Source organism: Pleurodeles waltl, chromosome 3_2 (genome assembly GCF_031143425.1).
Source record: "Pleurodeles waltl isolate 20211129_DDA chromosome 3_2, aPleWal1.hap1.20221129, whole genome shotgun sequence".
Taxonomy (NCBI): domain Eukaryota; kingdom Metazoa; phylum Chordata; class Amphibia; order Caudata; family Salamandridae; genus Pleurodeles; species Pleurodeles waltl.
Window position 1 is genome coordinate 102,741,257 of NC_090441.1, and position 23,491 is coordinate 102,764,747.

General features: G+C 43.8%; 1 protein-coding gene across 1 annotated transcript in view; it reads left to right on the forward strand.

Annotated features, from left to right (window-relative positions):
* LOC138286353 (uncharacterized) overlaps window positions 1–23,491 on the forward strand; it is a 1,286,679-nt gene that overhangs the window by 932,998 nt on the left and 330,190 nt on the right. The window contains exon 84 of the mRNA XM_069226509.1: window positions 14,255–14,434. Coding sequence (XP_069082610.1) covers window positions 14,255–14,434 — 180 coding nt within the window. The remainder of the gene's footprint in view (window positions 1–14,254; window positions 14,435–23,491) is intronic.

The following is a 23,491-nucleotide window of genomic DNA, read 5'->3' on the forward strand; positions in this document are numbered from 1 at the left end:
GGGTGGTTCCTCCAGCTGCCAGAGCGCTAATTATGCCCACATGTTTGACAGTAGGGGACGACATCAGCATCAGTTCCCAGCCCTGGCTTTGCCTTTAGTACATCAGGTACTGCTCTTTTCTTTCCTGGACCCACTGAATTAAATGGCAACAGCAAGAATAGAACAAGCAATGGCAAAGCCAATAGATCCAGTGTTTAAAAGGTGTATGCCAATGTTTTTTTGCATTGTTGCTTCTGCACACTCCTCCTTTATTTTTATTTTGCCTTCATAAAATGGCTGTCAAATACATTAAAATGGTAAAGTAAAAAAATGTCACAGTTGCCATCATAGTGTCACGGTGCATGTGCATTCATCTGCATACATGGTGCCTTGTTTGAAATCATCATCTTTTGAGTGGCATTCCCCTAGATTTTTGCTTTCTTTTACTGAACACATTTTGTAGCCACAGGACTCTGCACAGTGGTAAAGTACATATGGTCTCCCTTTTAAACATGGTAAAATGGCATATACCTGATATGCAGATTTAATTGACTTTTAAGTTCCTAGTATATTGTGCTACATGTAACCAGGACCTGTAAAATAAATGGTACTAGTGGTCTACAGTACTCATTATAGTACTCATTATAGTAGCACGGTAAAACATGTCTCCAGGCCAGCCATTGCAGCCTGGGTGTGCGGTTCTAGGAGTGCCATTTCGACCTGGAAAAACGAACCTGTTGCAGACTTTGCCTTTCTTTTAAAGCTTAAAAGTCACCCGTAAGGTAGGCCTAATATGCTAGGCGCGTGGTATTTAAAATATAGATCATGTGAAATTTATGTTTTAAATGTCCTGGCAGTGAAAAACTTACAAAGTTGTATTTCACTGTGGTAACAGTGGCTGCCCCATAGGTTAATAGTGATTTACACTATTACCTTTAATGAGTGCTAATTTCAGTTTGGAAGTAGCTAGGAAAATGGTTCCAGGAACTCTATTGAATAATAATTTAAAATCCAACTTAATGGTCAATTTGTATTTTATATTATCATTTTGAAATTACACTTTTAGAAAGATTTCCTTTTTGTGCAAAACACCCAAAAAACTTTCCTGCCAGTGCCCCGCTCTCACCTGACCCCTGATGGCTCCCTTGTGGTGTGGTGTGTATTGCTCCCAGACAGTGGACAAACGACAGTGTGAGTGGGGAGTGGGACCCCTCCCTTGACAGGATGGCCCAGTGGCTGTGCCCAGCCACTTCATGAGCTTCAAGGATGCCTACCTTGTCACTGACATGTGACTCTCACTCCTAGGCCTGCCTCCCCTTTGTCTCTCCAGTCAGACTTGGCACTAAGTCCTCCAGGGGCAGAGGAATTGACCAGAACTGGTCTAGGGGGTAGACAAAGGCATCCCTTCCAACGAAAGGCTGGCACTGGGCATACAGGTGGGTGCCACAGACTTCTCCTCAGAACATTTCTGGACTTGTGGAGAATCAGAAGGACATCCCTTCTGTCTGAAGAATGAGAAGAAAAAGCTACTTGTCTTGAAGCTAGGACATCATAAATGACTCCAAGGGTCAGTTGATTGACCTCTTATTAGAGCTACAGGGACTCAAAAAGCATCCAGATGCCTCTTGCTGCAACTGCCCAGCTGACCAGTGCTAACTGGACCTGCCCTGGACCCTGCTTCTGGCCACTTTCGGAGTGAGCCCTATTCTCCAAACGGTGCCAACAGGTCTTGCAACGTTGGCTGGTGTTAGGGTGTACTCCACCTGTCCAAACTGCAAAAGCAGAGACTTTTTCCAACTTTCTGTCTTGAGAATCAATGGAGACCAGAAGCACCATTGAGGCCAAGCCATCAATGTTGAATCCTCGGTCAGCCTTAGCTTGGTGGTGTGCCCCACTGAAGGAGACTTCCAGAAAGGTTTCTGTGTCCAAATGCACAAGACTTCATCTGAACCAATGCAGAACGGCATCTCATCAATATCCAAGTCTTTCTGGACACAGACATCAGACTTCACCCACTCATAGCTTTCCTGTCTTTGTTGACAGCTGCACTAGGACCCCGCTTTTCAGCAATGTGCCATTATCAAGCCCTACATCATATCCAGTTTCCGCCGACGACGACTCATCAATGACTACTTTTGTGCAAAAGTGAAGGAGAGCACCATCGAGCGGGGACATGGCGGGCTGCGTCGTGGCCGCAGCTCGCTAGACGCACCTCCCGCCGTTCCTGGGGGCGTGGCACGCACACACAGCGATCGGCTGGATGTGCCGCCCAGTCGCTCGAGACATGGAATCCCGGCCGTTGCTGAGACCGGGGGAGGCATCTGGCGAGAGACTCCGGCACTGGGGGCGTGCCGCGCTGGAGCTCCGTCGGGTGCAAAGGGGTTCGGCGAGGATTCCCCTGCGGGGGAATCCAGGCAGAGTCAGCATCGGTAAGGCTCCTGAGAAGGTTTCTCAGGAGCCTGATAGCGTGGCAACGCACCACTTTTCAAATTCAAATCCGGAATCTACAAGTAAGGTGGTGGGCGTCGTGGGAGCCAGGGGCACTTACAGACAAGGAGATAAGAGTTCTCCCCCACCCCAGACCTCTCTTAACGCCTTACAGGTAGGGGGTTTGGGGCTGAGGGTGGAGAAAAAGGACACTGATGTTGGTGGAAGACAGGGGAAATCTAAAAGCAAAACGGACCAGGCGAATCACTTATTTAAGAAAAAGAAAGAAGAAAGTGAGGGGAGATTAAAAAATAAGCACAGACTCGCACCCTCACTAAGGGCTTATTTTAAGGCCTGGCCGGAGGATATTGTGTTGGTACCGGGACAAGGAAAAATGGATAGCCACACGATTAAGCACACTAGAAATAGCGCAGACTCTGGCGAGGGGGCTGAAAGTTACCCTCCCCCTTAACTGATATTTCGGCTCACCAGGAGAATACACAAGCCGGTTTTGATTCTTCTTTGAGCCGAGGTGGTAATTCATCTATTTTGCGACAGGAGGAAGGAGTTATACCAGAAGAGGTTTCTAGCCCTCCCCTTGTTCAGGTTTTGGCCCCTGACCCCAGACACAATCCTTCCATGGAGGAGGTAATTCTCTCCATCTCGGAGGATATAAAAAAGGGCTTTGCAAGCTCGGAGAGCAATCAAGGAGAGATTAGAGAGGCCTGTGAGGTTTTGGAAAGAAAATTTGATAGTTTAATGGAGAGGATCCAGACATTGGAAGAGACGGTAGGGTGGATGAAGGAGGAGTTGAAACATCAGAAGGATGAGATTCGAGACTTAAACGAAAAAGAACAAGGTTTACAAGTCAGGATTGAGCAGTTGGAGAACTATTCGCGTCGGAACAACATAAAGCTGTTAAAGGTCCCGGAAGGGGCAGAAGGGGCAAACTTGAAGTCCTATGTGGTTTCCCTTATTAAAGCCGTATGTGAGCTGGAAGAGAGTAGGGAAGAGATTGAAAAAGACATTCAGAGAGTACACCGTGACCCCTTTACGAGGCGGCCCAACAGCACTAGACCAAGGAAAATCTTGGTTAATTTTTTAACCTATGATCTAAAAGAAAAAAATGTGAATAGCGCATTGAAACAGAAATCATTAAGAGCTGAAAACGTGACATTTGAGATTAGATCTGATCTATCGAAGATTACAATGGATAGGCAGTGGGAGTTGGGGAAAAGGTTGGATGAATTTAAAAAGCTTGGAATCACGGCCCATCTGAAGTTCCCGGCATTCTTGCGGATAATGTACAACAATAAAATGTATAACATAAGGGAAACAGGTCGGGCGGATGAGTTGTTAGATCTGATTAAAAAAGAACAGACCGATCATGTAAAAAAAATTCTTGAAATCTTACGCTCCCAGGTAGGCGGGGTGCTCTAAAATCAGGCCCATAGTGGCCGATATAGTGGGGGGGTCCCCCATGGGAGGGGTTAGGGAGGGGGTGGTATCAGACGGGCGGGTTTCTTTTTTTAGAGTTTTGTGTTTTTGAGTTTTGCATTGAAATAGTTCCTCATTCACCAGGGCAGAGGGATGACGGGTTAATTTGGAATGGTTAGATTGCGTAGAGGGCAGGGGGAGGGGAATTTCTCGATTAAGTTACTTTTTTGGAACGTCAATGGTTTAAGGACCAAATCAAGGCGGAATAAAATTCTACAATACTTAAAAGATTCACAGGCGCAAATTTGAATCCTGCAGGAGACTCATCTGGCCGCAGATGAGTGTAAGGAGTTGTTTAAGGCCCAAAAATGGGTGCAAATGTGTTTCTGTACTACTCATAACTTTCACACAAGGGGGGTAGCTATTTTGGTTAAACAAGGTCTGCAAGCCAGACTAGAAATCCTCGAGTTAAGGGCGGATCAAGCCGGTCGTTGGGTCATAGTAAGAATTCAGGTTGATGAGGTAACTTTGATATTGGTTGGATTCTATGGCCCGAACACGGATGATATTGAACCTCTTAAAAAGGTTTTTTCCCAGCTTATCGAATTTTCAGATTCAATTATTATGACGGGGGATTTTAATGTGGTGCTGGATAATAGACTGGATAGAACGGACACTTGCAGATCCTTAGGTATGCCAAAATCACAATGTTATCTAAAGAGAATGATGAAAGAATACGGTTTGTGTGATATATGGCGAAAGAGGGAAGGGGGGCCAGAGTCTTTTCCTTTTTTAATAAGAAATATAGCCACGCGTCACGTATCGATTACTTTTTAGTAGATGATAGGATGTTGGAAAATGTTGATAGGATTGAATATTTGCCCCCACATTTATCAGACCATGCAGCGGTAGCATTGCATCTGACGCTACCCCAGAGAAGAATGTTTAAGAGGTGGACATTGGAGCGTGCATTATTGCTAGATGAGGATGTCTTGGTGCAATTACGCAGAGAGACAGAAGGTTTTTTTAAGGTTAATATAGGCTTAGCATCATTATCAACGGTTTGGGACTCCTTTAAGGCGGTAATACGAGGGGAAATTAAGAGTATTTCCTGCTACAAACGTAAAGCGTTTAGTGACGAAATAAATAGGCTAGAGCAGGAAATGTTAACAAAAAGAGAGAAGCTGGTTGGCAAAGATGAAGGGACCCAGGAGGACTTAGGAAGAGCAGAGCTGGCCGAGCTAAGAACACGATTGGCAAATATTTTACAGGCACGAACGGTTAAGAGATGGGAGGCTAGTAAACTTAAGCACTTTGAATATGGGGAGAGATCAGGGAAATTGCTTGCTTGGAAAGCTAAATCAGATCAAGTTAGGGGCCATGTTAAGGAAATAGTGGCGGGAGATACTGGCACAAAACTATCCCGTAGGGAGGATATTGAACAAGGGTTTCAGGATTTTTTTACATCTTTGTATTCGGAGCACCTGGAGGTGCGAGAAGAATTAGTGGAGGATTGGCTAGCTCAGGATGTGTTACCGGAAATCTCGCAGCAGACACAGGAATTTCTTAATGGCCCTATTACGGCTGAGGAAGTGAGGGCGGCTTTAGCTGGGGGTAAAGAAGGGAAAGCCCCGGGCCATGATGGCATTCCGGTGGAGTTGTATAAAGTATTAGGTGATGTTATTACTCCAATTTTGGTCGAGCTATTTGGTAAGATTTTTTCTAATGAGATAGAATTGCCTCTTTCATGGAATGATGCAGTGATTTCATTGATTTTGAAACCCGGGAAAAATCCGACTAATTGCTTTTCTTACAGACCTATCTCATTATTGAATAGTGATTATAAGTTGTTTACCAAAATAGTGGCGGACAGACTAAGCAGAGTAGCAAATAGTTTAATACATTCTGACCAGAAGGGCTTTTCAAAAGGGAGATATTTGCACGAGTTGACATATGAATTAGTCGGGGCCATAGATATGGCAGTATCCTTTGATTCCCCTCTAGGGATTATCACGGTTGACGCCGCGAAAGCCTTCGATCAGGTAAATTGGGCTTTTTTGGAATTCTTGTTAAAAAAAGCTAAGTTGGGAAACAATCTTTGTGGGGTAATAAACCAGATATATACGGCTCCTATAGCTAGAATATTAGTGAATGGGACTCTCACAGGCCCTATAGCTATAGCTATAGCAAGAGGCACTAGACAGGGCTGTCCGTTATCTCCTGTACTGTTTAACTTATATATGGAGCCATTTGCGAGGAAGATCCGGCAGAACAGGATGATTTCTCCCTTCTGTTGTCAGGGCTGGGAGAGGAAACTTGCTTTGTATGCAGACGATCTTCTGGTGTACACAGATAATCTAGTAATTGCATTCCCTGAGATTCTTAACCTGGCTGAGGAGTTTGGTAAGGTGTCTGGTTATCAAGTGAATGTGGAAAAAACAGAAAATATGGCTTGAAATATGGAGTATGAATCTTTTTATTGTAAAAAGGAAATTAGATACTTGGGAATCTTGATACCTCAAAATATTAACCAACTAGCTGAGAGGAACCAGTTTAAATTGTTGTTGGAATGTAAGAGTTTATTACAGAGCTGGATTCACCTTCCCTTAACGATTATCGGAAGAGTTAACTTGGTAAAAATGTCTATACTTCCGAAGTGGAATTTTTTGTTCTCTACTTCCCCACTTCCAATGCAGAAAATATACATAGAAAAAATGCAGCGCCTCATAAGTGACTTCATTTGGAGTTCTAAAGGTGTTAGAATCTCTCGGAGGAAGTTACGTTGGTGTAAGGATAAGGGCGGGTTGGCTTTACCAGAGCTGCAATATTATGCATGGGCCTTCCTTTTGAAAAACTTTAGAACATTGTCTCTTGCCTCAGACTCGACGACTACGAGTTTAATGTTTAAGATAATGGCTTCTAATATCAAAAGCGCTTCAACCAATTTTATGTTTAAATTCGGGGACCCCAAATTTTTCAAAAAGATAAAGCTGAAAATTATGCGGGGGCTGGCAGAAAGCTGGTACCATATCAGACAATCTGCAAAACTCACCTATTGTAATGCCGATGCACCTATTTGGGACTCCCCGGGAACCCCGGAATGCTTTCAAGATATTTTAGCGCTACCGATAAAACAAGCAGGATTAGAGCACTGGGGAGATTTGTTTTCGGAGGGGGTTCCTCTTCCTTGGGAAGTATTGCAGTTAAAAACGGGTGGTTCTTTGTCTAGGTGGAAATTTTTACAGATAAAAAAGTGGGCTCAGGAGGTTAAGGAAGGTGTTGGTATGTCCAACCCATTGAGTGAGATCACCCCGAGCCCACTGGGAGGTTCCCACGAAGTGTCTGCTTGGTACTGGGGGATCCTAGAAGGGGTGGGTGGCGAATTTGTACTTCCCAGTGATTTGTGGAGGATTTTTTTTTCAGAAGAGGAAGTTAAGAGGTGGTGGGAAGAGTCACTAAAAATGCTTTTTTGTATTGTGAAACCAGCCACTCTTAGGAAAAATCATTATTTCACGATACATAGAGTTTATATTTCCCCTGAGAAATTATCTAAAATGAAAGGAGGGCAAGAGGCAAGATGTCCTAAGTGTGGGTTAATCCAAGCAACTGATATTCACATGTTTTGGGAATGTCCTGATATTCAACATTTTTGGGAAAGAGTATGTGAAACAATTTCGAGTATACTAGATCGGGAAATTGAAGCTTCTCTCCAGCTAATAATCTTTGGTCAGTATCAAGATCAGCAGGGACGGTCTGATCGGGACATAATTGTAGATAAGAAGCTTATATTTTACGCAATACTGTTGGGGAGGCGGGAAATATGCAGAAAATGGGTTTCAAAGACCCCTCCAGGCCATTCAGAATGGCTTAGGGACTTTTTTTGTACTGCAGAATTGGATCAAATGACGGGGGTGGGGCAGGTCGCAGGGGAATTTTTTGGCACCATTATTGAACTGGAAATCAGGACACTGAGGTATAGAATTTTTGTTTAAGTATTACTGAATGAAAGTGCATTTGTGTTATTGGTCCAATGATTTTATATCTTGCTCTGAAATCCTCCTGGAACTGGGACAGTCTGAGGATTGTTTGAGAGGAAAGGACAACCCCTGGCCAAGGAAAAACTCTTCTTGTCTTGGTTGAAAAGAAAAGGAGGTTTATATAAGGCCTAGGGTGAATGAGGACAAAAAATAAAAAATAAATAAAAAAAATGACTACTTTTGTAAACTTTCCACCAGGACAAACCCAGTCCCTGTTCCAAACTGATGATCCTTCTCAGTCTGTGTTAAATTTTGACTTTGACCTGGTCTGGCCACCAGACAAATGAGGTTGGGGCTATTTTTATTTCAAACTTTAAAGATTCATATCTCAGCTTCTTATTGTATTTTTGTCATTTTTGTGCCATTTTTTATATTAAAACTTAGACTATGTGTTTCTAGATTATTGGAGATTTTTCTTGTGTTGTGTTTTAACAATATTACTGTTTGAGTACTGCGTAAATAATTTTCCCATTGCCTAGCTTCTTTGTGGAAGCTACCAGAGGATTAAGCACGGGTCTATTTTAGTGACATTAGTGGCAAGAATTGTGATTATTACGGAGGTGGCTTTTCACTCCCCTCAGCTATTACACCAATTTCTTTCATGGCTGATTTAGACTGGCTTTTCTTTTTAAAAAAACATTCCAACCTGGCTGCTGTGCACATTGATATACATTTTGGTCCACAGGTGGCCGTTTGGATGTTTTTTACTTTTCCAATGTGGCTGGCATTTTAGCACACTAAATTAAAAATACAAAATATAGTGCGTGGGAGCGAAAAAGAGGAGCATAGTCCCAGTAGCACTTTTCTGCAGTTGAGCCCTCAAAAACATAAATACCACAATGTTGCAGGAATGGGGAGCATAACTAATCAATGGAAAACACAGGGTCCAAGTTAGGGGATCAATGGATAAGCAAAGTGGGGGGTGGAAAACTGGAAGAGAAGGCTGGAGAGTGGTCGGGATGCTGTGAGAACAATCAGACAGTGGAGCAAGAAAAGAAGACATGGACCCCCGTAGAAATACAGGTGAAAAAACACAAGACTATCCTCAGTGCAGCTGTGCAAAGATACAACCCATCCAGTCAGAAGCAATGTTGACCAGCAATGATCAAGGGTTGAGACAAACACCAGAATAGGTAAGAAACCCATCAAATAAAGAACGGAGAATTGGAGTAGAAGAAAACCAATTATGAATAAGGGACTTGCGAAAAGCCCTCTCTATGTATTGTATTGTAGCCATAGATCTTCAGCAACAGACAGCTAAAGGTTTTTGTAGAGACACAATTATTAACATTGACAAATACAACAGATCTGGCTTATATTCTGAACATATGCCTTTAATACACACAGTAGCACCATTATTACAAGGACATTTAATTGTATGAACTACTTTAATTCACAAGAGAGCTCCAGCATTAAGCAATATGTTAGCGCTCTTTATGATAGCACTCGGCAACAAATAACTAAGATTGTCTGTAACCAGGTGTTTAGATTGGCTCTGAAAGCCCTGTTTACTTTCTGTAATTGCCACTCCTTGCCCTTCAAGCCCTGCTGCAGCAAATATGAGGCTTCGTAGGGGCTTTGAGATTGGAATAGGGTGTCAACAGTATGCTCTCGCTGGGGTGATTGATGGTCCGGGACTCTACTTCTACTACACATCTAATTTTGGTGACTCAAAGTCCACCAGAGACCTCGTATTTAGGATACAGTAGACACCTGTGGGTTTTCACTGTTGAGTTCATGAACATGAAGGTTTGGGTGTTGGAAGTCCTCAAAGGGACACTGTTCCGAATACGGGGACTGTAGCAGAGGAGCACATAACCACGGAGACTGCACTCTGAAGATGTTGGGGTGTTGAGAAACTGCACTAGACCCACATACTAACACTCTTTCCAGACCTTTCCAGAAACAGAAAACCACCCCTCTGACCTCTACCTCACATCAGCTCAAAAAGATGTTCACATAGTTTGGAATGCAACTTAAAACGACCAATGCATCTCTTGGCTTAAGATATTAGGGAAAATATTGGCCCATCTCTCAAAGTCTTATGTTGATCGTACTGCACATATGCCAGGTGCTGTGCTGTAAAGGAAGAACACACGTTCGCCAAGATTGAAGTCCCAATGTTAAACTTGAGACATGTGTAGCATATGGTATACTGTAGCACTAGAGCATGTGTTCCACAAGAATGGCGTTTTATGTTGACCTTGATGCATTCGTACCATATGCTTTAGTGTAGTAAATTAACATGCATTTCACAAAGAAGTTGTTAATGACCCACCACTTGAACAGTTAACAGTCTTCTCGTATAGTGTGCTGCACCGTTGAGCTTTTTTTATTTTGCTGAGGAACATATATTCTTCCCACATAATATCTAAACAAGCTCCACATCTTAAAGCATTGAATCGAGACACATAATTGAATTACAACTGTACAAGGTGGCTTTAAGGGAAGTCACTCTAAGTTGGGCCACGTTATTTGAGACAAAAGGCAATTTATTCAGCTGTTTTGATAACTTCTAGGCAGCATTTGTCCTGGTTATTCGGGGAGAAACTCTGGGAGAAATTAATTAATTGGCAATCCCTTGTGGGTCATTATAAATAATTATAAACAACTCCCCCGGAGAAATTGGGCGAGGGTGGAATTAACTCATAGTGGTACCCCATCTGAAATATTGATTAATAAAAATAGCGGTGGAAGTATCCTCCTGTAAATATTTAGGTATGCATTTCAATGTTAATTCAAGTTGGAAAATGCATGTGAATGCTTTAAAATTATGAGTATTAGCACCCATCGCGGGGCTCCATAAATTTAACAGCGATTATGGTGGCTCCGAGTTATCGCCAGTTCTGACAGCACTTAAAACTGTGGTCGAAACCAAATACTTCTATGGCACATAAATTCTTTATATGAGTAGGACACATGAGCGGGATGCAATGGAGGACCAGTGTTTAAAATCTCTACTCAATGTACCTAAATCGTCAATGATGCAGAGAATAAAGATGGAGACACGTTAACATTTTGGTATTTTAAACCGATTAGGCAAACTTTATTGTTTTGGAATAGATTAGTAAACTCAAAAGAAAAGAAAATTACCTCTTACTGTAGGAAAGAAGTGGTGAGTAGTGATTTAGAATGGGTTGAGAAGTAGAGAGAGCAATTGGGTAAAATTATGGAACAGCTGTCTCTAAACTCCATTTTAACAACTCCAGTATGTTTATTTAAATCAGAATTGTGACAAATGATTGAACTGGTGTGTAAGGCTTATCTTTTGTTGGTGAAAACTTCTACTGTAGCCCCAAGGGACCCTTAGCACATTGATACAGGTTTTCCTTACACTTCTTTCCTGTTGAAAACAGAAATGAGAAATGCCATTTCTAAATTTTGAATTGGCTCAAATCCCTACTATGCCCGGTCAGAGATGGCTAGGCATATACAGGAAACTGAAAGGAGGGCTGGGGGTGTGCTGTAATTTGTGATTAAGTATAAACTCCGCTTACACAAACACACACTTTGTTGGTTTGTTTATTTACGCAAGAAGAAAGGCGATCAGTTTTAGTGAAATATGGCAAGTGGTAATTCAAGTTTGCAAGCTAGCAGTTTTTTACTTGCTATGCGGTTTTAAGTGTTATTTGTGCAGTGGGAAATTTTTACTTATGGTAATGATGTGTGAAATTGTTTTGCACCAATTGTATTGCTTGAAGTGTATAGTGGGATAAGTTGATGTATTAATGCTTATTTATTGTGTTCTAGTTTCATGAGCCATGGTCTTAATTAACTTGATTTTTGTCTGAGTAAACAAGCTACATAAGGTGTCTATTGTACAGTAGTAATAAATGAGCCATCTGTTTACTTTGCTAGCTCCTGTTATTGGTTGTTCGGCTCCCTGCGAATGGTGAGCAGTACCTTAAACTTGTTCCTTTGTCTGACTTGTACTCAGTGGAATTTTAACATTATTGGAAATACACATTCACTTCTCTTGCTCTCAGTTACTAGTTATGTCTACCATTTCCAAGCTCCACCGACAAATTGGGAGCCAAAAGTACATGTTTTGATTGGGCAGAAATTGTGCGCTTCCACAAAAAAGTGCTTGCTCTCCATGCAGCTGTGATTATTTAGTTTATTCATCCAGCTGCCAGAACCTGAACTTTCAGGGGCTTACACATGACTCTGTAATGCTATTATGTGGTCTTGTGCTTTTCTCTGGCAGCAGCGCAGATGGGAGGAGGGCTATCATTAAAACTACATGGATTTTTATTTCTGGCCTGACAGTGCAACTGTTACATGACCATTTAATCTTCACCAATAGTATTTTACAGTTTTTTGCTTCCACACAAATTCATATACATTCCCATGTTATCTACTTGCAATGCTTCACATTACCATATGCCATTCCTTTAAAGCGACCTGTTGACTTTGCCAATGCTTGTTGAATCGTTTATATCCTATGCGAGTCTTGTCTGGGAGCACACTGTATTAAATTAGCTTCTAGCAGGCCCTATTCACATTAGTGATTTTTTCTAGTTTTGCCACAGCAGGAAGCACTATTCCTGTTATTATGGTGGCTAGCTTTGATAAGTCAGGTCAGAAGGTATGTATTAATGTGGAATTGTACACCTGAATTTTTGTGTTCCCACAATTACATACTTGACTTTGGCCTATTTTTAGCACAGACATTTTTCTTTATCCAGTTATAGTTTGCTCTTAGACAACCTGCTAGCCCTCCTGTCTTCAGTTGGTTTCCTTGTGTCATTTCTGGGCCTGTTAAGGTCAAGGTCTGATCGTTTGAGTAGAACCATGGTGGTTTCACTAAGATGTTAAATGTGACTAGAGACACAGCATAATGTTGTGAATTACTCTAGTCAACTCCTTTAACCAAGGTTAATGGAACATTGCCATTATTTGGAACCTGAGAAGTACACCCCATCAGTGCCAACTAATGTGTGCCTGGAAAAAATCTAATTATTAAGTTTCTTTCCCTTTTCTGGCAGTGTGTTGAATATTGGGAAATTGTGTTTTCTTGTTTCCAAAACCATGAACAGAACATGCACATTATATTTTAATTTTGACATCTTTGACTGTGTTTGGCATGTATCGGCTTTACACATATACAAAGTCCATAAACAACACTTTTTTTTTTAGCAAGCACCGGATGTACCTAATAAAATTGGAGCTGCAATTTGTAATACTAAAGCCTCGGTTTCAGAAAAACGATAATGAGTGTACTAGGATGTATTGCAGTGGTTTCCAACAGTTGACTAATGTGGACCCCGACTTTATCATTACTGGAACCCAGGAACCCCCACTGAATCATTATTGCAATCCAGGGTACCCCCCTTCCCCCACTGAGTTACTACTGGAAGACAGGGACCCTGGCCTAAACATTGCTGATGATTTGAACCTCAAAACAATACATAAACAATACAGAATCAAGCATTCCATCAAACACATACACTAATGATAACACATTTTATTTAATTTGCAAACCAATGTAAATAAAAAAATAACAATTTTAATTTTAATAGGCAGGTTGGAGCTTTTCTAAATTCAATGAAGCCACATGTTGTTCATGCTATATTCTCCACAATGCACCAGAACTGCTTCCACGAATCAATCTCAGTATGCTAATTTGATTTTTAGCCTCCAATTTTAAATTCTTTGACATTTACAGTACGTTTTAACATTTTCAATTGTACATTTAGCCACTTTATTTATATTCACTTTATTAGTCTGTTAATAATAGGCTTCTCAGACTCCCACAGGTCTCCAGACCACAGCTTGGGAGCCACTAATGTATTGTAAAAAACAGGAGAAGAGCCCTCAATAATATATATATATATATATATATATATATATATATATATATATATATATATATATATATTTTTATTTATTTGATGGCACAGATTTCCTACTACATTCTTGGTAAATGAAGACTCTTTGGCCAATATGGGGATTGAAAGATTGAAATCTGTGACATGAGCTATACCTTTATAAAAACCTAATGGTGATGTTGCAGATTTGTAAAAAACAAAATGCCAGTTTTACCTCTTGGTATTGAATATTTGTGGAAAGAAAATGCAAGATGCTTGCTGATTAATTCGAAGGACATTTTCAATAATTTTTGGGAAATTAGCCTGTAAAATCTGATAATTTAACATGATATACAAGCCTTTTTTCCTCATCCTTTTATGAAACTCTTTTCCATAGATACATTTATGAATATTTGTAAATAAAATGGAATGGTTTATGTGTATATTAAATGAAACTGAGAATTGCCAAACAAATACGTTTGACTTGACTTGAATGTCTTGTTGCTGAAAATGAAAATGCTGTACCTAGAATCTAACAGTGAGTTATTTTTTTCATTCTTGAAGAGGACCATCTTAGGATTTCCGGTCATCCTGATCAGGACACCTTCTTGGAATTTCACAAGCTTCTGATATTACGGGCCTTCCGTCCTGACCGCATACCCGCCGCTCTGTCTCAGTACCTGAGGAAACACATGGGTGATCTTGTCCTTAGCAGCAGCTTTCCAGATATTGATGAGATATCAAGTAAGAATTGGGCTAACCAGTTGAAAAGATTCTTTTCTTCTTCACAATATTGTACATTTTCCCTAAGCATACTTTATCGTTTCTGCTAAGAACCTGATGAAAAGTTGGTAGGAGCCACTTTATTGAAATTACACATACGTAAACACTTATGTGTAAATCTCATTGCAATTTTTAGAATTCAATTTTGCAAAGGTATTCAACATCACTATTACCTGTATTGTGTAGCCTGGATTTTATAAGACTGTTACATCGTAGACCTACATCATAGCATAGTAAATTGGGACAAGAACTTTACAGTTTTGAAAAGCCCGTCTAGCATTAAAGTACTTACACTATTGGTTTGTAGACAACAGTTTCAACGGTTGCAGATCCCAGCAACTCTAACAGTCTGAACTGTTATGTAGTGTACCCTTTAACCCAGGATATTTAGGGCCTCATTATGAGTTTGGCAGTCAGATAAGTCGCCCGCCAAACTCGTGTGGAGGACGCCACCACCATGGCTCTCGCTACTGTTTGACATCAAAACTTTATCTTTTATTCTTTGTGCACATAGTAAAAGTGTAGGTAGCAGGCAGAAGCCACATGAAAGCTCAGCTCATTTTGGAATCCAGACCTCAAGAGGACCTCAAGTTGAATTAGAGCCTGGCATCTGGCTCGGGGCTTCAGTAACTCACTCACTTCTGTACTCTAGGTGTTTTGTCCCTGAAATATGCTTAGTTGCTGCTGTCAGTGTGATACATGTTTTGCATGTGAGAGTATCTTAGATTGCACTGCTGCTGAGCATCTTGTACCTGTGCTGTTTCTGAGAGGAACTTACACTGCTGCCCGATGCTGCACATTGTGTGTGTTTACACACAAGTTTGGACTACTGCTGTAGATGCTGTCCCTGTTCTCAGCATGTAAGAGAAGCTTGCTATGTTTGTGTTTCAAGCTTGCTCTCATACATCCGAGTGTTGCTCCTTAGACTTGTTCCAAATCTGAAATGCTGCTTATTTGTTGTATCTAACGGAGGTGTTCAATGGTACTGCCCAGGGCTACACTTGTTCTAAGCCTTTAAAGAAAGCTTCATTAGCACTGTAGTACCACATTTGTCCCATGTATTTGAAGAAAGTGTGGACTGTCTCTGCATTGCCACACTTGCTCCTTGAAGCAAGCGTGTTCTGGCCCTGCCAAACCACACATATTACATGTCTTTGAAAGAAGCGTGTGCTGTCCTGCAGTGCCATAGTTGTTCCATATGTTTGAAGCTTGTACTGACCCTGCAGTACCACACTTGTTCCAAGTCGTTGAAGGACCCTTGCACTGGCTAGCACTGTAGTAGCGTACTTGTTCCTTGTTATTGGAGGAAACTTGTACTGGTTCTGCAGTACCACACTTGTTCCATGTCTTTCAGGGAAGATTGTGATACTGTTGACCAGTGCTGTAAGTCTTACGTGAATGAGCGAAGGAGCCACTGTGCTCTAGCTCCCTGAGCTCTGTCTACTTTTGTGTGTTTTAGTCCTGACCAAAACACTGTATTAGGTGTCTCACCAACATCATGTTCACTCAAAAATAATAACTCATCTTCCTTGGACAAAGTGGGTAAGCCTACTTCAGGTATTCATCAAAGCTTCATTCACTTATTAGTTCAGTTCTTCAGTACAGCATACATAAAATTGGGCAGTGGGTCAACCCTCTTCAGCAATTGGCTTTGTTGCTAATGTTTGGCTCTTCCTAGTAGACTATCACTGGTCTCTAGGATGGTTGTCAGGTAGGCTACGTAACAGTATTTTTCCTGCTTACTCTGTGTTCCTCTGACCCAGGGAAGTCCAACTTCTGGTAATATTTACTTTAGTTTATTCCCCCAGCAGCGTACCTGCATCTGAAGACTAGTGCTGTTTGAGTAATGTGAGTAACAGCAGCCCTGCTGCAATTGCTACTGGACCACATCTTTCTTTGCAGAGTAACGGACATCAGTGCTACAAGCTTCAAAACCATGACACCATCTTGAAATGGTATTCTGCATCTTCTATCATTTTTTACTGTTCCAAGATGGTAGACCAGTGTGAAGCTTTACTTTTATTTTTTTTAAATTGAAGTACATCCCCTTTTCATTTATTAGTCACAGAAAAGAGCCATCCAAATGCCCTTGGGTACCTAGGTAATTCATCTGAAAAGACTCACAATGGTTCACACACAACTCAGTCACAACAAAGAGTGGATATGTAACAGCAAAATAACTGTGGTTGATACAATTTACCCCAGAAAAAAAACAATAATGTTCAGCAAGTTCTAGTCACAAAGTTGGTTTATTCACAGCATAAACCTTATCTTCTTGTAGGTGCTCTAAAAGCATAGATGCAAAGTGACCCGCATGTGAAAGAACCACAACCAAAAGACGTGAATATACAGTGTGACATAGTTATGAGCATGTTGGTCCACAAACAACTGTATAACAATCCATTATGATAAGCCCCCGTTGGCTATATACAAGTACATCATGGAATGGCAAACGGTTCGTTTGTGGCAAGTGTCAACAACGTTTCAACCCTTAATAGACTCCCAAGGTTTCATCAGGACTGGGAATGCCTGGGGGACCAACAGAAATATGTGTGGATTACAGCATGCAGACCTTGAAATAATCACCACTGTGTAAAACAAGCATTTGCAATGCAATAGGTCTCACATTTGTGAGAGTTAGAGCTACTGGAGTTGTAAATGATAATGTCTTTTACTCATGTGTTTTGGTGTGGAGTGGATGTATGTGGTTTAGAATGGAATTAAATAGGTTGGATTGGAATTGTTAGTTGTGGAATTGTGTGTGTTGGAATTCTGTGGTGTGGATTGGATGTATGTGATGAGTTGTGTAATTGTGTTGTTGAGTTGAATTATGTGGTTTGTAATATTATGTGGTGTGGAATGGAAGTGTGTGGAGTTGAATTGTGTGGCATGGAAGTGTGTGGCGTTGAGTGACATTATGCTGATTGGAATTATGTGGCATGGTGTGAAACGGCACCAGAACTCTTAAAACTGTTACCCTGATCAACGTCACCCAACAGAAGATTTTTGCAGAAGCTGGACCCCTCCGCCTCACCTATTAGACTCATGTAATTGCTACATAAGCTTATTCAATGGTGTCTCCGATGTTTACACAAATACTCATGACAGAATCAATTGAGAGGTATGTGGGCAATTGTAGCCCTCATTCAACAATAAAAATGAGAAAATCTTTACATGAAATGCTTCAGTGAGTCTGTGCATTAACAAGATTCAACAATTTGACCCACTACCTGCAGATTCCTTACCTTTGAATTTCCTGGTGTCAGCTTCGAATCCGAGATCTTTTTGCTGAGCAATACCCTGCGCACGACGACAGGTGGCATAGCTCGAATCCCAGTGTGTCGTCCAGCTCCACGTGGCTTCGTCAGCGTCGATGGAGCCGTCTGTGACACCAGGGTCGCCTAGAAAGGTGCTACCCCGGCATGCGTATGTCAGTTCTTTTCCTTCTGTTCTGGTTAAGTGCAGGCCCGGGATTGAGCTACCCTTTGCCTTTTTTGGCAAACCTTTTTTCAACATTTTGTTGGAGAATTGTTTTCGTCTGTGCGAGGAACATGTCATCTAGGAAGACAGGGCTCAAGCCTTGTGGCGCCTGTCATCGTCCCATGTTGGTGACGGACCCCCATCAGGTATGTCTCTGGTGCCTCAACATGGACCATGACTCGAAGTCATGCTCCGACTGCTGGGCAATGGACCCGAAAGCCTTGAAGGAGCAGTCCCTAAAGCTCATGGTGGCCCGGCAGTCGACTTCAGTTGGCGCAAATCCTCGGAGGTCACGGTCCTGCTCAAGGAGGTAGTCACAAGACCGTTCCAGTTGCCCCAAGTCCTCTTCGTCCCACTCGAGGTCCTCTGCGCACTCAGGGAAGAGGTAAAAGAAGAAGAAGACCAAGCAGAATATGAATTCACTACGCCCATCGGCCGACAAAGCATCTCGGGAATGTCGACTTTCCGAGCATGGTTTCGTGGAGTCGTTGCCAGGGCTGACTTTGCATCTCCCTCCCCCTTTTCTGGGGCCTGGAACGACCCCCGCTCAAATAAAAGACATACAAAGCCATGCGCCTCGTTTTTGAGCGGTCTGCCCCGGCGGGTGGGTCTTCGGACCCTGCGGGTTCAGCAGGGGCCCCATCCGGTTCGATGCCAGCAGCTTCGGCCTCAGCGCCATTGGTGACCTCAGGATCTGATATTGGATCCGGACTGGTGCCGGTTTCTCACAGTGACCCTCCTCCGGCGCCGGGCCCAACGTCGATGCTCCCTCCACCACCGGCGCCCACTGATGGTGGAAGCCCCATCCTCATTCCTGAAGATCCGGTCTCAGAACAACATCGTATGTCGCTGATTCCGACTTTGACGGTGCCGACTAGGTCCTGATCAGTGCCTGAGGCTTATTTTGAACAGCCAGGCACAGGTGAGGAGTGGGGGGTCTGAGGACCCTATAAAGTATGGTTTGGAGCAGGAGCAGGACTGATATGAGGAGCTAAAGGAAGCCAGTGGACTGGATGCTTCTCGAGATGCTGGTATGCTCTCACCTCCTTCTGTGGCTACGGAGGAGGGAGCACCGTATCCCATGGTGGTGTGTAGGGCAGCTGAGGTCCTGGACCTACACTTGCCTATGGTGCCGGTCAGGGCAAACCTCCTGAAAGAGGTGCTTCAGCTGGGGTTTGCTACTTCGGAGCCGATGTTACACTTCAATGAGGCCCTTACAGATGTCCTACTGGGGACGTGGTCCAAACCCAGCACAGGGGCTCCTGGGAATAGGACAATTGGCCACTGCCATCGACCAGCTCTTAACGAACCTACTTTCCTCACCCAACACCCCACCCCAGAGAGCTTGGTGGTCCAAGCCTCCACTTCCCGTGGTGCCTTCCCTACCACTCCTCCAGACAGGGAATCCAGGAGGCGGGACCAACCTGGGAAGAAGTTGTGTTCTTCCTCCAGCCTGGCATTGAGGTTGGTAAACACCTCTTGCATATTGGGCCATGTTTCCCATACTTTATGGGATATAATGGGACAAGTACTGCCCCAGGTCCCGGAGGGCGTATGGGACACTCTCACCCAAGCTGTCAAGGGTGGGAGACATGAAGCAAAGTTTACCATCCGGTGTGGCTTGGACACGACCGACTTGCTGGGCATGGCGATTTCTTTGACAGTGACACTCCAATGCCACGCCTGGCTGCCTACCTCTCAGTGCCCGTTCACCAGCAGTTTGCCTATGGCCCCTTTAGAGGTTTCGGGAGGGGCGCGGTACCACACCAACAACAGGTTAGACACTGTCCTCCAGCTTCACAGCATCCAGTGCAAGGACGAGGTTGTGGTACCTTCAGACCCGGAGGGTCTAGCCAGAGGTCAGCCACCACCCAGCCACCACCCAGCCACCGCCCAGCCACCATCCAGCCCCCCTCTTCTGCAATGCCCATGCCCTCCTAGTATGGTTCTGCAAAACCATGCTTGTCTAGTTCGAGGTAGGATTCAATTTCATCTCCCTCACTGGCGGTCCATAACATCGGGCAAATGGGTCTTGCAGATCATACAGGAGGGCTATTCCCTCCCCTTCCAGTCTTTCCCTCCCATTACCCCTCCAGTGAAGGAACGGCTGATGGAGGATCATTTGATCTTGCTCCACGAGGAAGTTACAGCTCTCTTGGCCAAGCGAGACATAGAAAGGGTCCCGATGACAGAAGTAGGCAGTGATTGTTATTCCCGCTACATTCTGATCCCAAAAAAGAACAAGGGTCTTCGGCCTATCTTAAATTTAAGGGACGTCAATCTCTTTCTCAAAAAGGAGAAATTCAAGATGCTCACTCTTGCTCAGGTCTTGTCTGCCCTAGACCAAGGAGACTGGATGGTAGCGTTGGACTTCCGGGATGCATATTTTCACATCCCCATCCTGCCTGCCCACAGGCATTACTTTCAGTTCAAGGTGGGCCATGAGCACTTTCAGTTTACCGTGCTCTCTTCAGTCCCACCAGTGCCCCTCGGGTGTTCACTAAGGTGATGGCGGTGGTGGCAGCTCATCTGCGCAGGTTAGGGATTTCAGTCTTCCCCTACCTCAGCGACTGACTGTTGAAAGTTCCTATGCCCCAGGCTTTTGTCACCCACCTTCAGACTATGCCTGACCGCCTACGTTGGCTGGGGTTCACTATAAATTTCCCGAAGTCACACCTGACTCCCTCTCAGAAGCTCCCTTTCATCAGAGCAGTTCTGGACACAGTGCAGTTTCGGGCTTATCCTCCAGAACAACGAGTCCAGGATATTAAGGTTATGATACTGATGTTTCGGCCTCTAGCCTGTATTTCGGTGAGACAGACTCTGAGGCTGTTGGGACTCATGGCTTCCTGTAACCTGTTAGTCAAACATGCCAGATGGCATATGAGGGCCCTGCAATGGGACCCGAGGTTCCAGTGGGCACAGCATCAGTGAAATCTTACAAACACGGTTCAGATGTCAGAGATAATTGCAAAAGGCCTGCAGTGGTGGCCAGTGAACTGCGATTGAGTCAAAGAGAGACTCCGCTCCCTTCCCCAACCAGATCTCACAGTAGTGACAGATGCGTCACTTCTGGGACGGGGTTGGCCACCTGGGAGAGACAGAGATCAGGGGCCTCTGGTCTCTGGTCTCCAGCGGAATCCGGGTTCCATATCAACTTATTGGAGATCTGGGCGATCCGGCTAGCATTGAAAGCATTTCTTCCTGTTAGAAAGGGGAGGTGGTGGAGGTGTTCACGGACAACACTACCACAAAGTGATCCTGCAAAAAGCATGGTGGTGTGGGGTCATGGACCCTTTGTCCAGAGGCTCCGTGTTTCTGAGCATGGCTGTAACAGCAGGGTATAATCCTGGTGGTTCAACACCCGGCAGGTTCTCTGAATGCCAGGATGGGCAAACTCAGCAGTCGATGCCTACTGGATCACAAGTGGTATCTCCATCAGCAGGTGGCACAAGGACTCTTTCAGCAGTGGGGAGAGCCTTGGTTAGATCTGTTCACCTCCGCAAAGAACGTTCAATGTCAGCAGTATTGTACGTTGGAGTTTCCAAGGCAGCAATCACTCGGCGACGGTTTTGGTCTTGAGTGGAATTCAGGCCTCCTGTATGCTTTTCTGCCCATACCACTTCTGCCCAGAGTTCTCAAGAAGATCAAGAACGACCGGGCCCAAGTCATCTTAGTGGCTCCGGGTTGGGCACGAAGAGTCCGGTATCCCGAGCTACTCAAAATAAGCATCAGTTCTCCAATCAGGCTGCCCCATCGAGAGAATCTTCTGTCGCAGCAGCAGGGAAGGGTTCTCCACCCGAACCTGTCAACTCTGCGCCTTCATGCTTGGAGATTGAGCGGTGGCAGTTGATGGCTTTTGACCTTCCTCCCAAAGTCTGTAAAGCTATTTTGGCAGCCAGGTGTCCCTCCACTTAAACGGTATACGCCTGCCGTTGGAAACGCTTTGTATGTTATTGTACAGAATGGTCTATTGACCCTCTTTCTGCTTCTCTTTCTGATATTCTTCTCTTCATTCTTTCCCTAGCCCAGCAGGGTTCTGCCTTGGAGACTCTCAAGAGCATTCCTTCGGCTGCCTGATCAGCCTTCTCTGTTCAAATCTCCCATTGTACATAGATTCTTCATAGGGCTTGTACATATGTTTCCCCCTACGCCCTTTATTATGCCTCAGTGGGACTTAAACCTTGTCACATTTCTCATGTATGCTCCTTTCGAACCTTTGCACAACTGTCCCCTCCGGCTGCTCACCATCAAGGAGCCTTCTTAGTGGCAATAACACCTGCCAGAAGGGTGAGTGAGATGAAAGCCCAGTCATAAAAGCCACCGTATCTCACTGTCCATCCACAGCTCTCAGAACTCGTGCCTCTTTCCTCCCCGTGGTGGTGACCTCATTTCATCTGGGTCAGAACATCACCCTGCCCACCTTCTTTGCTCCATTGCATCCCTCTAAAGAAGAGGAGTGACTTCATCGACTGGACCCAAAAAGAGCATTGTCGTTCTACCTTGACCGCACAAAAGAGTTCTGGGTGGATGACCAACTCCTTGTGGAGTACGTTGAAGCAAAGATGGGTCGGGCAGTGAAGAAGTGAACCATTTCACACTGGGTCGTTCTCTGCATCAAGATATGCTATGCATTGGCCAGGAAGCAGCCTCCTGAGGGCTCATTCTGCCAGGGGCAAACCTATTACCTCTGCAGTAGCTCGAGGCGTACCTGGAGATCTGTCAGGCAGAAACTCTATTCAAAGGTAAGGAATCTGCAGCTAGAAGCCTCTATCAGATAAACAATATTACTTACCTTCGTAACACATTATCTGGTAGAGACTCTATCTAGCTGCAGATTCCTTACACCCACCCATGCCTCCCCGCTCTGTGGATATGTCTAATAGGGTTAGGGTATACCCTTTTCAGGGCCCTATTTTTATACAGTCAAATGTTGGTTCTATCCATGAGTCTGCGCTTCTGGCGTGTAAGTTTTGTGGATAAAAGAACTGATGCACAAGCACCGGGGTGGCAGCTTTGTAGGCGACTGTGACATCACAGACTGCTACAACGACACTGGCAAAGCCACATGGAGCCAGAGGACGCATGCAAATCCGAGCGACGCCACCTGACGTTTGCTCAGCAAAAAGATTCTGAAGTCGAAGCTGAGGCCAGGAAATTCAAAGATAAGGAATCTGCAGCTAGATAGATTCTGTACCAGCTAATGCGTTTTCGAAGGTAAGTAACTTGTTAATTAATACTCATTAGAGGTCAATCAAACCTTTTGGGTGTTAGATAAAAGTCCAAAAAGGAGATATGAACGCCAATAGTTTCAGGTGTTGGAGGGTGGTGTTAAATGCACTGATAGAAAAAATCATAAAGCAGTTATGTTACTAGGCTCAAATCATTACTAAATACTGGATCAGTGAACACCAAAGCACCGGTGCTGTTAGTACACAGACAAGTTCATATGAACCTATGCACAATATTAATACCCAGGGTTCAGTTGTGTCTCGAAGCATTGTTCTTGGAGCAAGTTCCTCAGGAACCTCAAAACTG